The sequence below is a fragment of the Ammospiza caudacuta genome, chromosome 18, assembly GCF_027887145.1.
Source record: "Ammospiza caudacuta isolate bAmmCau1 chromosome 18, bAmmCau1.pri, whole genome shotgun sequence".
In the NCBI taxonomy this organism is placed as follows: Eukaryota; Metazoa; Chordata; class Aves; order Passeriformes; family Passerellidae; genus Ammospiza; species Ammospiza caudacuta.
In genome coordinates this window covers 12,543,907-12,561,113 of record NC_080610.1, presented here as the reverse complement: position 1 = coordinate 12,561,113, position 17,207 = coordinate 12,543,907, and the positions used below count along the sequence as shown (strand labels likewise).

At 44.0% G+C, this 17,207-nt stretch overlaps 1 protein-coding gene across 1 annotated transcript; it reads right to left on the bottom strand.

Moving 5' to 3' along the window:
- Positions 1–849: 849 nt before the first annotated feature.
- PPP1CC (protein phosphatase 1 catalytic subunit gamma) lies at positions 850–15,813 on the bottom strand. Its single transcript, XM_058816441.1, has 7 exons — positions 15,576–15,813; positions 6,680–6,811; positions 5,441–5,671; positions 4,220–4,324; positions 3,055–3,278; positions 2,522–2,656; positions 850–2,088 (listed from the first exon to the last, which is right to left on the bottom strand). Exons 1-7 carry the CDS (start codon positions 15,628–15,630, stop codon positions 1,999–2,001), a joined length of 972 nt encoding a protein of 323 aa, XP_058672424.1. The 5' UTR covers positions 15,631–15,813; the 3' UTR covers positions 850–1,998.
- Positions 15,814–17,207: the final 1,394 nt, after the last annotated feature.

The window sequence follows — 17,207 nt, the reverse complement described above, 5'->3', positions numbered from 1 at the left end:
AATGTGATTCAAAGGGTGAAAGTAAGTTTGTGAGAAAGCCTTACCAGGTAATCTGTGACATCTGATCTAGCAAGCTCAGCAGAAGTAGTTAGAGGTTTTTGATTAATTAGCTGTAGAGGGAAGGGAAAAATGTCTTCAGAGTAGGAAAATGGCTCTTTGATTCAGAGAACTACATTGAAAAAATAAAGTCAATGATTGCAAACTGCCCAGAAAAACCATTTGTGGCAAACAAGTCCCACTCACTGCAGAGGTGGAGGGGAATTCAGGGGGACACCAGGGCAGAGCTGGGCATTCCAGTGACAAACTTGTTCCTCAGCAGATGCAGCAGTGCTGCAGCTGTCCCAGAGCAGGGACAGGGTAGGAACCAGCCGCCTCCTCTGAGTGCTGAACACCCCCACAGCATTTTCCACATGGCAGTGAAGGAGCCCAGGCTGGTCCTGTGGAGGCCCAGAGCTGGCACACACCTCACCCATCCCCACAGAGCCTCCTGCCTCAACAGCCAGCACTGATGAAATGGACTCATGTTCCCCCCATTCCATCAGAAATTTCGTTCTCTAATTAAACGCCAGAGGAAATGGGTCTGGTCTCAGCTCCAACCTTCTCAGAGCAGCACTTGCACTCAAGGCCAAGCCCTCAGTGCACAGAACAATGATCAGGAGCCGAGCTGAGCTTGTCCTCCCACGCCCAGCCCCGAGCAGGGCTGGGGCAAACACCAGCTCAGGACCAGCGGCCCCACCCTCGGCTGAAAGAGGCCTCTGCCTGAGGCTCCAGATTCAGAATTAAACCCAACACTGCTGTTCCAAATCACCTTTTGCAGCTCAGACAAATCCAAACCAAGAATCCGTGGGTTTCCAGAACAATTTATTTCTCTACGTCAGGCCCTTGGAGAGCAGCAGTGTATATGTTGTGATAAACCGACACTGAGAAGATTTAACAATTTCTTCATTTAATAAGTGATTTTCACTACATGATATTGTACACTGTCATCTGTTCAAAAAAGATCAACAGTTTTTAAAAAACAAGATTCTGTGAGAGATTTATATAAACCGGTCATCAAGATCAACACCTCTGGTTGGCTTATCAAGCGAGTTTCTCGGTTTCTTTGTAGAACAAAGTCTTTATGCAGAAATGCACAAACCCCTTCCAGCAGATCCAGAGCCATTTCCATCATCCCAGAGCCATTTGTGTCACTGCCCTGGGACTGCTGTCTCAGCCCTGGGATCTGCTCGACTGAACACACGGAAACTGTACAAAAACGTGTTCACTTTGAGCATGGACAAGCCTTTCTGGCTGCTATTTCCAGCCAGCACTTCCTTTTCTCTGAGAGGAAGGCGTGGATGGGAAGCCCGGCCAACTCGGCAGGGGGGTTGTGTACAAACGGGTTTCTAAGCGAACTTTGGCTTCAGGAAGGAGACACAAACACTTAAAAGAATGGCTTTGTCATTGGAAGTGTACGGAGAGGGACGTGTGTCTGAATTAAATATACATCCTACCAGTGGTGCTGGCAAGGTTGAAGGTTATTCCTAAAGTCGACAGCAATAAAACTAACGTGTACATGACAAGACATTAAAAGAAAAGCAATCCCTTTAAAACAAAATTGAACATAAAAAAAAGTTCACAGTGGTTTGTATAAACAGTATGTAATCGCTGACAGGAACAATCTCTACTCTCACAGCACACGAGTGCCCTCTTCAGACCCTAAAGAACAAGATTTACACTATTCATGGTACGGCCCCGCCAGCCCCGCGTTACCTGGCTGGTGGGGAGATGCTGTGGAGTGTGCAGCTGGAACAACGACACAGGGGGACTCTCAAACTTTTCCTGGGAGGGAGCAAAGTCTTTCATTCGCTGTTACAACCAGCAAATGCCATTCATCAAATGGAAAGGAAACCACAAACACATTATCTATTTTGAGCAAGCTGAACAGCACACATGATAAGTTTAAAAATGGAGGTTATAGACTATGATACAAGTCCCAACAAGGCAGTGCCAAAGTGACTATTTCTTGGCTTGTTTTGTGATCATACCCCTGGGAGGTGTTACAGGTCTGCTGGAATTGGGCTTCTTCTTCTCTGCAGGTTTCAAGATCTGAAAAGACAGAGGGGTCATTTAGCAAAAAGTTTTAGCTGTCTTCCAGTCCAACAGTAATTCACTGGTAGAGGCACTACATGGCTCTGGACAAGTCTCAATGTGCCAGGAAATCAAAGTGTTTCCTGCTCTGAGCTAGGCCAGGCCTTGGCATCACTGCTCCAGAGCCCACAGCAGTGGCAGCAGCTGACAGCCAACTGCTTTGCCTGAGTGATTGAATTCCAGGATAAAACAGTTCCCCTACTCACACCAGCACAGGGTTATCACCTTTTGGAAGATGTGAGTGCAAACACTGCCCTGCCTACATGTGACAGATGTAAAGATCTACTTGAAACAGTCTTACTGCTATTTAACAGTAAAAATGTTGATTCAACATAGCACCAATGTAATGTGTAATCTCACTAAAGAGAAGGGAATATCTCAGATACTGTACCTGGAAAGAGCACATTAATGTTTCATCCACGCTCATCATGGCACCCGCATTATCAAATTCTCCACAGTAATTTGGGGCAGAAAACAGAGTTACCAACTGTCTTTTTGCAAAAAACTCATATCCATCTTCAACCACCTTTAGAGACAAAAGCAGAGGTGTTATTCTGGGCAGCTTCCTCGTGACAAGGTGCAAAACAACTTTTCAAGAGGCAGCAGCTGAAAACCTGGCTATGTTTAATGAGCATGAGTTTCAAACTTTACATTAAAACAGGAGCATCACAAGAATCAGCTCAGCAACAGAGTCCATGAACATTGAGAAAACCCTTGTTCAAGAGAATCAGAGTTTATATGAAAATGTTAATTATAAGGGCTGTTAAACACTGGGACACATTCAGAGAACCTCACATGTATTTACAACTTGGCTGGACAAGACCCTCAGCACCCTGGGCTGACACAGGCCTGGCCTGGACCAGGTGAAACTCAGGTCCCCCAAACCTAAATTATTCTATGCTTTAATGTACAAAATGAAAATACCTGATGAGCTCTACATATGAGATCCAAATCATGTTTATGGAGAAACTTAGCAACCACTTCAGCACCAAAAGTGAAGGACACTCCTCTGTCATTTTCACCCCAGCCCAAGACATCCTTGTCAGGGTCAGACCACAGGAGGTCACACAGGAGGCCCTGGTCCGGTACATCCGTGGGGCGCATGATTCGTCTGATCTGCTCCATTGACTGCAGGTCTGGTGACAAACCTGTTCACAGGGAAGACACAGGCAGGCCCCAGCTTAGTCCAGCTTTGCTCTGCAGCACTGACATTCATCCAGGACAAAAATAACTTGGATTCAAAGTGATTCACCACTGCCATTTTACGTAGCTCAGTGGCGACATTCACTGACGTTTTTTAAATCCAGCATTTTGGTACAGAAGTCACTTTGTAGGAGATTTACTGGAAGCAAGATAAAGCAAGGCCATTTCCACATTTTACAGGATTACAATAATCTCACTAATATTTTGCAAGTGTCTGATAGAAGAGCTGTTAAATAAAAGAGGCATGAACACCAGGAATCACAGGGAATGCTCACTGTGATGACCAGTGAAATTAAATAAAATATCAAACCAATCTCATATAATTTTTCACTGATGTGAGTCCCTGGGCAACTGTAATGAGTTGCAAGTGATAAAACATTTAAGGTGCAATTTGTATTTTATGACCAGAAAAAGCTGCATCATGCGGCATAAATCAACTTCTACAAATTAAACCCAAATTAAAACCCATACAGGGCTTGGAGCAACCTGACCAATGACAGGAGTCCCTGCTCATGGTGGAGGAATTCTACTGACTGATCCCCAAGGGTGCCTTCCAACCCAACCCAAACCACTCTGGTTCTGTGAAAACAGATGTTTTTGGGACAGACATCAAACTCCTGGTCATCTATGTCTCAAAAACCCCTACAAGGACTCTACTCCAAAGGAGAGGCTGTTAAAGGTGCCTTTGGTGGAAAAGGAAGAGCAGATCGTGTCTGAACCGGCTCCATGATTCACAAAACTGACACTCACTGAGCCCAACCCTTCCTCATACATGAGCCAAGGCAGAGAAAAATCCCTGAGTTTGAAGCTTCAGCAATGTAAACATGAAACTGCCATGACTGAGATTTCCAGTTCCTCAAACATCACCTAAGGAACTGCTACTCACCCCCGTGACAGCAGAATATTTTCTCATCCACAATAGCTGCAATTGGTAAACAGTTAAAACAGTCTGTGAAGGTTTTCCACAGCTTAATATTGTATCTTCTCTTACCTAGAAGAGATTGGGGAGAAAATCCCAGTCAATGTGCTTTTCTAATACTAACACAACCAACCCAACTTAGACAACTTGCCTGAACTTTACTGAGACTTGCAAAAAGGCAGCATTAGAGCCTATACATAATTGATATTTTCTGACTTATTTAATTGTTTAAATGGCAAAGGTCTCTCAGTGTGGCACAGCTTCAAGGACACCATATGTCTGTTCAACAGTTGGCAATCAAGCTCTCCAGTCCCAGCTCTGCTTTGGCAAATTATCCCTTGGAGAATTTGATCTGTTGCAGAAAATTCTGCCATTTGCCATTTCTTTCAGGGGAAGACAGCAATTCTTGAAAAGCAGGTTTTTTTTTAAATTCTGCTTTACCACGTAAACTCACTTTCGGCAAATAAACAGGACTGAAAAACAAAACAGGACTGAAAAACAAAACCACCACAGTTTTATGAATTTCAAAGGGACTCTCCCAGATATGAACCCTGAACATATTTGTGATACATGACTAAGCCTGTGATTAATCTCTGAGGAGACAACTCTGAAATACCACACATCTTTGTTTCCTCACAGGAGGAGAACAAGACATGGAGCGCACATCTTGTCATCATCTGCAAGCCAAGTGTGTCCCTCCACACAAGTTCCAACATGCTTCAGTGCACAATTAATTTAATATCAGCTCTACATTATCTGGATTAAATCACATCCTTTGAAACAGGAACATTGGCTCCTACTTCACAGCAAAATTACTTGTTGTGTTTGGGTAAGGTCTGCATACATCACACAATCTGTACATATCATCATCAGATGAATGAAACAGAGGTGAACCTCTGTAATGCACATCAAATGAAATTCCCCCATCTCTCATTAGCTGTCCCTATGAGTTTTACCAGTGAGAATTGTCAGTTAACACAGCAGCCAACAAATAAAATCACCCACTTGGCTGCTGCTTTGTAGTGTGAGGCTCAGACTCCAGGAGGGCCAGGGGAAGGACAGACTCCCCTCTCTAAAACAGGCCAAGGACCCCTCTGAAGAGCACAGAGGGCATTTCAAGTTAGGAAGGAGCCATCTGCCACTGCCACCCTGCTGTCCCCACTGGAGGCACACATGCCTGGTACTTACATTCATCATAAAACCCATAAATTCTATTGATGCTGGCACATTCGTGGTTCCCTCGGAGGAGGAAAAAATTCTCTGGGTATTTAATTTTGTAGGCCAATAGAAGACAAATTGTTTCTAAAGATTGCTTTCCTCTGTCAACATAATCACCAAGGAACAGGTAGTTGCTCTCTGGTGGAAAACCCCCATACTCAAAGAGTCGGAGCAAGTCATAGTATTGTCCATGGATGTCACCTGCAAGGACATTCAGACATGACACTTAAGTGACCCTTCACTACATTCTTTGAGAGAAAGAACAAATCAAAGATGCTTCACAAATAAAAAAGCTTGCAGTTAGATACCACCCATAACACACTTAAAATGGCAGTTAATGTAGATAAAATTATCACATTTTGACATCTATGCAATGGTAGTTACACAAAAATATTTGTGTGTATACAACAAAATCAAGATTCCAAGAAACCAAGTGTGTTTTCTGGAAACACCCAGTAATTCCAATTCTAGCAGGGAAACTGCATCAAAAATGAAATTGGTATTTCTGCCTTTGCTTTAAATCATGGCTTGTTTCTGACAAGCAGAACACGAAATCATGGTTTTAGACTACCAATATTATAAATATGGAATGAGCTGCTTCAAATAGAAGTAAATCCTCTGTTTTAGAGTTGGATAAAAAAACTATTTGCTAGAAGCTTTCAAAATTGCATTTACTGAGTTTTTTATGTTGACATTCTTCAATCTTTTAGCATAAGCAGACATGTACATGTGTGCAAAATGAGCACTGCTGTATGCAATACCGTGAGACCAAACTAGAGAGTAATTCCAAGAAACAGCACAAAAATCTAAGTTTACAACAGGATTTTAAAATATTGTCAGGCCACTGCTCAGCTTTGCATGGCAGCACATTAAATACTGGGGTTCCTCATTGTTTCCCCTTGTTCAGTCACAATTGGGCCAAACATAATTTATTTGATAACTTCTTTCAAAAACTTTATATGAATAAGACGTCTTCCCCAGCCTGGTGAAACTGGACCAGTTGCTTTTTGGGTTTATTTTGGTCCCAAATACAATTCCCACACATTACCCCCTCTCCACTCCTCTGCCTTACATATCCAGCAGGGTTTTATTTTGCATTTTGCTACAATTATTTATTAGTTTCACTGTTAGTAATTGAAAGCAGCATCTGGCACTTGTTCTCTGCTTATACACCTCCCCCAAGATCAAACCCAAACTCACAGTACTCACCACAGATTTTCAGTGGAGCTTCAAGTTCTAGTAGAATAGGCTGACTCAGGAAGATTTCTCTGGATTTCAAGCACAATCCTCTAATTTCATTCTCTTGCAGTTGGACATTTTTGCCTGGTTTTGATCCTCGCACTGTTGAGAGTCAGAAGTCAGTTATTAAAACCAGCAACATCCCTGGTGTTATTTTAAGAGCCTGACTAAATGCCAGAGCTCACTGAATGAGAAGGTACCAGGGCAGGATTGGTGTGCTGGGGTGAAATGGCAGTGCCAGGAAAGGGGAGTGTGTTCTGTTCCAGTCATATGTTACTTTCATTGAACAGAATTCATGGCTCAACACTTCCCCCGTTAAAAATGTCACATTTTAAATAGCATCAGTTTAATTCCATTTAGTTATAAACCCCATCCCGGACAATGTGACTATTTCCATGTTATTTTTTAGTGAAGCAGTTTTGTGCTTGTTCTCTGGAAGCTGTCTGAACATGAGCAAAGGGTGTCTGCCACTCAGGCACCAACAAATGTGCAAGTTCCCCTAAATCAGCAAATCACCTCAGCCAACCTAAACAAGACCACAGCACCGATAAATCCTGCACTGCCCCGTTCTACACTGCAGCTGGAAAACAGGGAAGAAAAATACACACATGACTGGAAGGTAAGGAGTGTCAGTAAGGAAATAGCTTTGGATCATGATGACAAAGCAGCTGCCATCATCACTGCCTGTGAGCAGGGTAAAGGACAAGCCAGTAGGAGACCAATCTCCCAGCCCCAAAGCATTTCCCCCTCCCAACTCCCATCCTTCCATCACTGCTGCAATCTCCCCCACTGCAACAATTCATGACAATTTATTCATTTAACATCCATTACAGCTTTCCTTACTGCTCTGGACAAGGACATCAGCCCGACCTGAACAAGTTCCACACTCCTGCTTCTGTTGCCCAGCAATACAAAGGGCATTTCTACAGCAGCAGCACTGTAACTACAGCCCAAATTGCACAAAACAGCATTTATCAGGGTTAAGACTGGATTTTTAAAAATTATGAATATGCCATTACTAGTGAAGCCTATATTTTTATTTGTTGTCAAAACCAGTGACAACATATAATAGTGATAAGGCTGAAGAAAAAAAAAGGAGTAAGAGCAGCAGTCATCTACAATGTAACCCACTGGTTCAGCCACAGCAAAGCCAAACCAGAGTCTCAGATAGCTGGAAATGCTCTGCCAACACCTCCAGAAACAAAATCCCCCCACTGCTAAGGCTGCCAGGTTAGGTGATTACTGTGAGCAACTCTACAACACTGAGACTGAAGAATCGATGCCCTTATCCAAAAAGGTTTAGTCTTTAACTGCAAAAAAAAAAGCAACAAGCCCGAATCCTTTCAAACACAAGAACCCATGCAGTACTATCTTCCTGAAGCCCTGAATAACTTAGTAGCTAGCTACCACTTCAGTCTCATTCCTGTGCTACTGTTTCACCTCGGAGTGAGAAATCCGAAAGCTCCACATGACTCAAATCTCTGCCATGGCCGCGCTGCACGGAGCCAAGTGAGAACTGCAGTGGGGAAAGCTGGGGGTGCTCCAGGCAACTTTTAGGAACAGCAAGAACAAAAAACAGTTGTGTTCCAATTTCTCACTAGCACAGAAGCTCCTGACTTCTCCACAAGCCTCTGATCAAGCACAGAAAACACTGCTCAGCCAGAGTGCACCTTATCCAGCCATGAATAAAATAACGCAATCCGTGACACTGGATGCGAGCTCTGCCAGCGCTCGCGGTGCTGCTGCCACTGCCACCCTTCCCCGAGTGCCAGACCCTGCCAGGGTGGCACTGCCTGCCCTGCACAACCACTGGCAGTGCCCAAACCCCAGCAGCTTTCCCCAAACATCTCCAAAATGAAACTCCAGCTCAGATTACAACATATGCTCATTACTGTAGGTCCAAAGCCAGGCCTTTAGCAGAGCTCTCCGTGATGCTGTCCCTGCTCCTCTGATCCTCACTGCCCACGTGCCATCCCTCACCACTGACAGCACATGCCAGCACTGGAATTACCACTGCACTTCATGGCTTTCATTAACATCTCCCAAGTAATGAAGCATGTAAATGGAAGTTAAATCTTTGTCACAGCAGTTTATCACGAATGAGGCGTTTCAGCCATGCAGTAATTTTTCATCCATACAGTAATTTTCCTAAGACTCCTGAGAAACAAGCAAGTCACTCAAAATGCCAAATATCCAGAAGCAATAAACAACAGAATTTTTTAGAATGAAGTAATAAACTGGCAGAATTGTAAATATAAAACCAATGGTCTCTTAATCGTAAATTTTACAATTCCCCCCCCCTTTTTTTTTAATAATACAAAAATATTTGTATGTAGTTTTCCGTGAAGCTAAAAATTTAATTTGCCATGATTTGGTCTTCTTAGAAATTGCTAAAACAAATCCTGTACTTCACATCCATAAATTAAAAAGTACAAAATATTATAAAGACTATGCACTGCACTGAGTCACTAAAGCTCATGAATAAAGCATGTGCACTCATTTTTGCTCAGGATTTAATGAAGATCTGAGCACTGGTTCAGACACAGGTTTTCTAGGTTTTTCCAATACATTTTTATTGAACTGGTATAATCCTCACACAGTTTTAGTCACCTGCCTGCAGAAAACCTGGACAAAGTGAAATGATGCTTTGCTGCACTTCCCAAACTCCCTAGGACAGATGCCATGGATGAAAGAACCAGAAAATTTGGTTCAACTCTGCCTGCCAGTGACATTTTCACTGCTTTGTCACACCTGCACAGAGGAGACAAGTGTGTTAAATTTCTTAATGACATTAACCTGTATGTCCTGGAAAGCTGGGAAAACAAAAGTGGGTTTGGCTTCAGGAGAATCAAAAATGCAGAAGTGCATCTTGGTTTGAGGAATCCGTATTTTTAGTGCAAGGATTTTCTCAGACACAATGAAAGAGCTGGCACAGAAATGCAGGATATTCAGTCTTAATGACTTTTTAAAAGGTTTCTCTGGGTCTTCAAGTCACTTAGTCCTTCTAAGAAAGACAAAAATAGAACACTATGAAAAATATGTTGTGTTTACAGTTTGTTTCTCTGGTTTAGACCAAAACAAGGCAGCTTGTGGAGATCAGACACTGTAATGCTAATTGACAGCTTGGCCATGAAGTCAAAAGAGCAGCTCAATAGTACTGTACAGGCACATTTGCCCTTTCAATGCATAAAAAATAACCTCTCAGAAATGACATCCTGCAACTGACAGGGAACAAGCTGAAGATTAATCATTTGGGGAAAAAATTCAGCCCATTTCAAGTGGTATTTTATTTGTGCCTGAGCACACTGCTGCAGCATTTCCAGACAGCAAAACATTGCCACCCTCTTTAGGCAGGGATGCTCCTGTTCTTAGAAATGATTTCTCTAGAGCCTGAATTTCAGTGTCCCGTCTGGGCAGTCCTCTAACAGCTCAAATCTTTCTTACTGTACAAATATGAGAAGTTGTGAAGAAATAAGCTCTCCTCTAGACGGAAATGACTACAGAAGGAAATCCTTGCCTGCAGCCTGGATGATCTTTGCAGAGGAACTGCTCTGAACACAGGGCCCACTATTAAAATCATCCCTAACTTCCAAGACAGGGAGAAACTGATGGAAACAAGGAGATACCAACTCTAAAATGAGTGTACTATAATCAGAGCAGTGTGACAGGTGCCCAGCAGAGGGGGAAAGGAAGGAAGAGGAAGAAAAGCAAGAACTTGAGGCACTCAGTCATTCTGGAGCAAGCAAACAGCAAGCACAAAGTGGAGCTGCAGCTGCCAGGAGTCAGAACACTGCCTGACATTGAGAATTTATTCTGCATTTCCCTGGGAGGGATAAATGGGTCAGGAGCTGGGGGATCCAGAATGCACAACAGCCTGAGACCATATGCATGCAGAGTACAACAGACTCCCACAGCCCAACCCACCCCAGCATTTTCCAATCCCTGCTTTGGTGCCACACAGTCCTTTACGTCAGTCAAGGTTAATATGAAAGGGACAGATACTTAGAGAAGCAGTCAAAAATAGCAGGAAGTTCAAAAATGCCAGAAATTGCAGTGCTCCAAACATCTCATTTCCATTCAGTATTACATTACAAGAAGCAGCTGAGATACTGTCAACTGAAGTGTGAGAATCAAGTTCTCCTACAGAAAATGTTTTAAGAAAAATAATCTATCTACAGGTCAGTTCATTTTCCTGCCTTATTAAACAAGTCTCTCAGTTTCACCATATTTTACATTAGGATGTCTGCAATCATAGTGACATTTCCAAAAATACCGCAGGTTGGTTTTAATCTAGTTTTTAGCAGTTCCCAATGACAGTTTCACAGTCAGTTTTGCACCACAGGCACAAAGGGAATAAATAACTTGAAAGTGGTTGATGTAAAAAAGGTTTTACTTCACTGCAGGCACTACCAGCTTTGATCAGATCTCTTCAAATTCCAAACTGAAATGGAAAAGCATCTCCTCGGTGCACAAGGCTCTGAAAAGTTCTCATCTGCTTTCTAGTATGCCAAAAGTTCACAGCAGTGTTATCAAATGAAGATTCTGCATGAGTACAAGTTTTTTTTTTTTTTTTTAAATCTTGTAACATTTCCACACTGCAGACAGGTGAGGAGCAACAGGCACTCACACTGCTCACAAACACAGGGGACAAATTCCTCCACTTCTGACTGGGAACGGGCACAGAATTCCACACACTTATCTGAATCCATGGCATTGGTAAGAATCTAATGCTGGTCTTTGGAATGAAGAGTTTCTGTTTTCTCTCAGAAACTGCTGCACCACAGCAGGAAAGAATTAACATCAAGGGAAAATTATATGGTTTGAGGCCAGAAAGAGTTGCTTGTCCATGAGAAACTTCATCACAGCATCCCAACTCACCCATGAGTAAATGTGACATTTCAGATTAACATCTCTGAGAATCACTCTTACCCCAGTATATGAAGCTAAAGGTCAAGCAACCCTGCAGACCCAATTCATGCTGTACTTAGCAGAAAGGTGAAAAAAAAATTATAGGACTGTATTTGTGAGAAAAAATCTTCTCTGTGGTGAGCAAAATCTTATCTGTGCTCTTTAGCTCAACTATTTTTAATAAGTAGATGATAATCTTTCCCCATTTAAAGTAAATTAAGAGAGAATATCTCCTTGACATCTCTACAACAGGCTTTACTGGGAATAGAAATCTGTGGGTGTATAAACAGAAATGTTTAAGGATTCAGGAGTCTTTTTGCAGATTTTAGTGCACTAGCCAGGATTTCAGTTTTCAGAATGGCTACCACCACTGCAGCCTCGTGTGGCTCCATCCAAAGTAGCCTCCATTCATGATTCAATCCTCCCTGAAGCGCCTGCAGAGGAGAGATCTGCACAAACACATTTCAGCTGGGGTCACTTAGCTATGCTGAAATTGTTGTTTTAGCCTTTATTTATTGTTACCATGGTAAGACTCATGCACTTCAATGCTGTTTTCTAACGAGGTGACTGAGCTCCAAACAGACCCCACTGATCTGCAGGAGCTGCCAGCACAGGAGATGAAGGAAATGGAAAAGGGGCTCAGTTCTAGGCAGCCCATCTGACATCCACAGAAAGGAAGCCACGCTCACACTCAGGGAGCCCCGGGATTTGTCACTCATTCTTTACTGAGGCAAGCAGGAATTCTGCCATTTCCTGCAGCCTTTCCCACACCATACAGGTGCCATTGATTTTTTATCTCACCGGGAGTTTTTCAGCACCTTCTTGTCTGCTGGCATTTCTGACTCAGCACACACAGCTGCAGTTGCTGCGTTCAGCACCCCCTGCTAGAAGGGACAAAATTTGCTCTCATGTTTGACCCCTTTTATTCCTCAGGAAGGTGAATTAGTTCCATAATGTTTGAGACTTTATCCAGTATCAAGGATACTCAAAAACATTTCAGTTCTCAGTGCAGGGTACTGTTACTACACTTTGCAAGTCTCATTCTTGTGGATATTACTTTTACCAAAAGTCACAAAGTCAGACAAGCTGTACTCAGGAAACTGCTCCTAGCAGGACACAACCCCCATCAGTAAAAGAGGGAGAAAATACAAATTCAATTATAGCAAAAAAAAAAAAAAAGTATTTTCAATGTTTTCCCTGAAAGGCTTTCCAAGGTTGAGAACAATGCTACTGCAAAATGGTTTTTTGTGTCACTTCAATGCCAAATGGTTCTGTACTACAAATAACTGGAGCAAGGAAGACTCTTCAAATATTTACCTTAGAATGAGAAGATGAGATATGTATTCCCAGGCCTGTTAAAGAACAAGCTAATAATTTCACCTAAATAACCTAACGTGGGTGGGGGAACATCACTATTTGGGGGAAAAGCAGGAATAATGGCAGCTGAGCAGAGGAGTCAGGATAGAAAGCAACTAAAATCCCTCACAAATACATTATTAATAGCCTGTATTAAGGACAAAAGCAAGAATAATTTATTATTCACCCTTCACTTTACCTCAACCATTAGATTCAATTCACTGCTTCTTCCAACAGGGCAATGCATGATAAAACAAATACCTGGCTGTACCTGCTCACTGATTTCCAGCATTTCATCAAGAATTTCCTTAGCACTGGGGTTTGGTACCTTTAGAAAGGGCTAAGCCCCTGCTCATACTCTTTACATTTTAGTGGCAAAATCACCTAAAGTTAACTGCTATAAAAATGTGTAAGTATTTAAAGTTTCAAGAGAGCTATAATGAAATACCAAATTGCTCTAAAATTACAGCTTGCACAAGGATTTGGGCAATTCAGTTTGTGAGCTGATTATTAAAGCAGATTTTGCAGTGTTTTCATGGCTGAGTATGATTTTCATCTGTGTGCAGCGTTGTCTGAAGGGGTATGGACACAGGCACACACACTTTGTGTGACTAACATCATGCACTTGTTCTACCACAACTGCACTGAAAAACAATAATTTGTTTGGCCTAAATCTACAATGCAGTGTGTGCTGAAATGCAGCAATCTTTTAGGAAAAAAAAAAGTATAAAAATGACTCTCACAAAGGTCAGTCATTACTCTCTGCCTGGCAAAGACATTTAGAGCAGACATTTAATAATCAACAAATAAAGCACTAGCATAGGTTACTAACACCAGTAATTGTTTTAAATATTGAAAGACAATCGTTGCCTCAAGGAATCCAAAATCCCAGCTGCAGTATTAATAAAGGGAAAATATTAATTTCAGTTCTGGCAGCTGATGCAACCTCAGGTAAGGGCTGTAATTGCATGAAGCATCTCTTAAAAGATGTCAGTAAACCTTCTGAAGCCTGATTTATGAACTCTTATCTGCTCCAACCATCTCATGCTGATATAAACTGAGCAAGAGCAGAACACATTGACACAGTACATCTTACTACTTTTTGAAACTTTAAACAGAGAAATCACTTGCATTTCTTACTAGGAAAGGTCTAATCCATGCTTTTAAAAATTAAACTTTACACTTGGAAAATACTGTGTTAGTTACACTAAGGGAAATCAGTAAGAAGTGTAACTAATGAGTGCAACTCAAGTGAGCATGTATTAATATGTCACCAAACATACGACATACGAGACCTGACATTTACAAGTCGTATTACTGGATTTTCAGGAAAATCCTGGCCTAACTTTATGAAGGGAAGTCTTTAAATAATTGAAACCAGAGTGGTTTAAATTGGTAACAGGCAAAACCCAAACCGGATCAGAGGAAAAAACCCATTTACTTTTACTTATTCAATAATCCCATAATTCATCTACAGGATTTTTTAACTCAGATTTTCTAGAGGAGAACTTCTGTTCCTCTGCCTGACCTTTTGCTATCCAAGCATTACACAAGCAAAATCCTGTAAGAAGGAAAGTGTGTAAGAAAAGACATTTCTTCATCATTTTTCACTGCAACATCTCAACTGACTTTGTGCCAAATGGAAAAAAGTTAAATCCCTGACCACGCTTTTCAAGAGTAAGTCCAGATGAGATGCCTGCCCTGACACACGTGAAGTGAGGCTGGATCAGGACAGCTTCCTTCTCTGAATAATTATGCTTTTCCTTGATGCCTGGAAGAGAATTTGTCACTAGCAACTTCTCAGTCTTTTGCCCTAAAATCAGTCGATCCCAGTCCAGTGCTGATTTCTGCAAGCGAAGGGATGGTGCTGGAGACACCCCCTGCAACTTCCAGGTTTTCCTTCGATTTACAAAGTCCCAGGCAACTCTTTTCATCCCAAAGCGCCAACAATAGCAGACAATAAGCCCTTTTTCAGACTGTCTGAAACACCAAACCCCAACCCTCTATTCACACCTAAAAGCCCACCATATGTTACGAATTAAGAGCCAAAATCCTGTGGCAGCTTTAATGCAAGCAGCTAATCAAAGCTAAAGCCAGCATACACTGAAACCCAAGGCAGTCTCCTCCCGACTTGCTGAAAAGCTGCCTCAACACTCTTTAAACACGCTGGATCTTATTTCCAGAGCCCCGCGAATACCCAGCCATGCCCTGATCCCATGTGTATGCATGAAAGGCAAAGAGAACACCCAAGGCTTTTTAGAAGCCCTTCCTACAAAATACTCCTAAATTAAGCATCCCTTCATTCGAACACAGGACTAGATTAAGCATCCCCTCAGAACTGCAGGGGAGGAGAAGGGGGCAGCCGGCTGCTCCCAGCATGGCACCGGGGGATCAAAAGACAGAAAACCCACACGGGCTGAGGGGAAAGTTGGGGCTGCGGGGCCGAGCCGGGCGGGGGGGAGGCGGCGGCGGCGACCCCGGGCAGACAAAGCGCCTCTCGCCCCTCCATTTTAGTGCCCCCTCAGCCCCCGCCGGGCGGGCGGGACGCGGCGCATCGGCCCCGCCGCCTCCCCCACACAACCGCGCCGTCCCCGACCCTCACCCTCCAGCAGCCGTTGGATGATGCTGTCGATGTTGAGCTTGTCTATATCCGCCATCGCCTCTCAGCGGCCGGGCGGAGCCCTCCCCGCCGCTCCGCTCGCGGCTTGGCCGGCCCGACTCCGCTCCTCGTTCTGTCTCGTTTTTGCCCTTTCCTGCTGTGCGCCTTCCCTCGCTCTCTCTGCCCCCCGCCCCCTCAGCACAGAGCCAGCACTGAACAAAATGGCCGCCGTCCCCTCAGCGGGCTCGCCTGGCGCACGGATACTACGAGCGCGAGGCGGCCCGTCGGAAACCCTTTATAGGCCGGGCGGGAAGCGCGGGAGGGGTGATGCGGCTCCGCTTGCGGGATCCTGCCGCTCCCGGGACGGGAAGTAGTGCGGCGGTGCCGCCTCCCGGTGTCGCGACAGTGGCAGAGCGACGGAACCCGTGGTGGCCGTCACAGCATCCCAGAATCCATTAGGTTGGAAAAGACCTCTGAGATCGTTCAGTCCAGCCTATAACCGAACGTCACTATGTTACTTAGACCATGGCACCGAGTGCCACATTCAGTCGTTCATTGAGGGACAGCGACTCCAGCGCGTCCCTGTGGAGTTCCAATGTCTGATCACCCTTTCTGTGGGGAAAGGTCTGTACCCTGTAGGGTTCCTGCAGAATGGGGTCTGCAGGAAGCTGGACAGGGCAACCTTGTCCCTCAGGTCATCCCCCCACTACGGTCATGGCCCCTCGGACCCATGTGTGAGGGAGGTGGTGGCTTCAGGTGGGATTCTGGGGACACTTCAGGGCTGGGAGAGCACAGCTCTCATGTCCTTCACCTCACACTGAACCATCTCTGCCTCACGGGTTGAGGCAAAGCATCCCGAGCAGCTCCTCCACTCCAGAGCACTTTCAGACACGTGGCTCTGCACCTGCAAATCCTTGAAGAGACAAACATACAGCACTTTCAAGTCCTTGCAGATGAAGGAATTAACCTCATCGTTCAAAAGCATCTTGCTGTTTGTTTCACACTTCTATTATTTTATTCTATATGTAGCTACAGCTTGGCTGCAAGCACTTAAATGAGGTTGTGCTCATAAACTGGATGGTGTTTGTCGAGGGCTGTGCGAGCCTTTCTCGCCGTTCAGTCTGTACCTCAGGTTGAATATTGTTTAATTGCTTTATTTACTCCTGCTTTAATTTGCAGGGCTGGCTGTGTGGAGCTTTCCTCCTCCCCTCCCTTCCCTTCCCTGGCTGGATTGCTCCCACTATCCTGGCGGATTCCTCCTGCCAGCAGTTATACAATATTCACTGCAGCTCATTGCCTCGCCGGGGCCAGAGCAGAGTTCGGATTCGTGCGGGTGATAAAGCAAAGGACTTGCAGGCTCAGCACACCTCAGGTCTGAGGAAGGGAGGAAGGAGATAAGAGGATGCAGAGTCTACCTGAAACAGGTTCCAAGCCCTGCCAAGAGCAGCCTCAACGCTCCGCTTGCCCGAGCGAGCACTTATCGAATGGAGCACGCCCAAGCTGATATGCTAATCTTAGTCACGCTGGTGTAAACCCAAAGTAACCCCATGGAAAACAATGGAGTTACTTCAGATTTACTTCAACGTGACAGCCTTTGTAGATTTACATCTATTTTTGTGCTGCACCTTCTCGGGG

Coding starts and splice junctions, on each gene's coding strand:
- PPP1CC (XM_058816441.1), bottom strand. CDS start 15,630: ATGGCGGATATAGACAAGCTCAACATCGACAGCATCATCCAACGGCTG. Junction 6,812..15,575: donor CATCCAACGGCTGCTGGAGG/GTGAGGGTCGGG, acceptor GACTCTCAACAG/TGCGAGGATCAAAACCAGGC. Junction 5,672..6,679: donor AGCTCCACTGAAAATCTGTG/GTGAGTACTGTG, acceptor ATGTCCTTGCAG/GTGACATCCATGGACAATAC.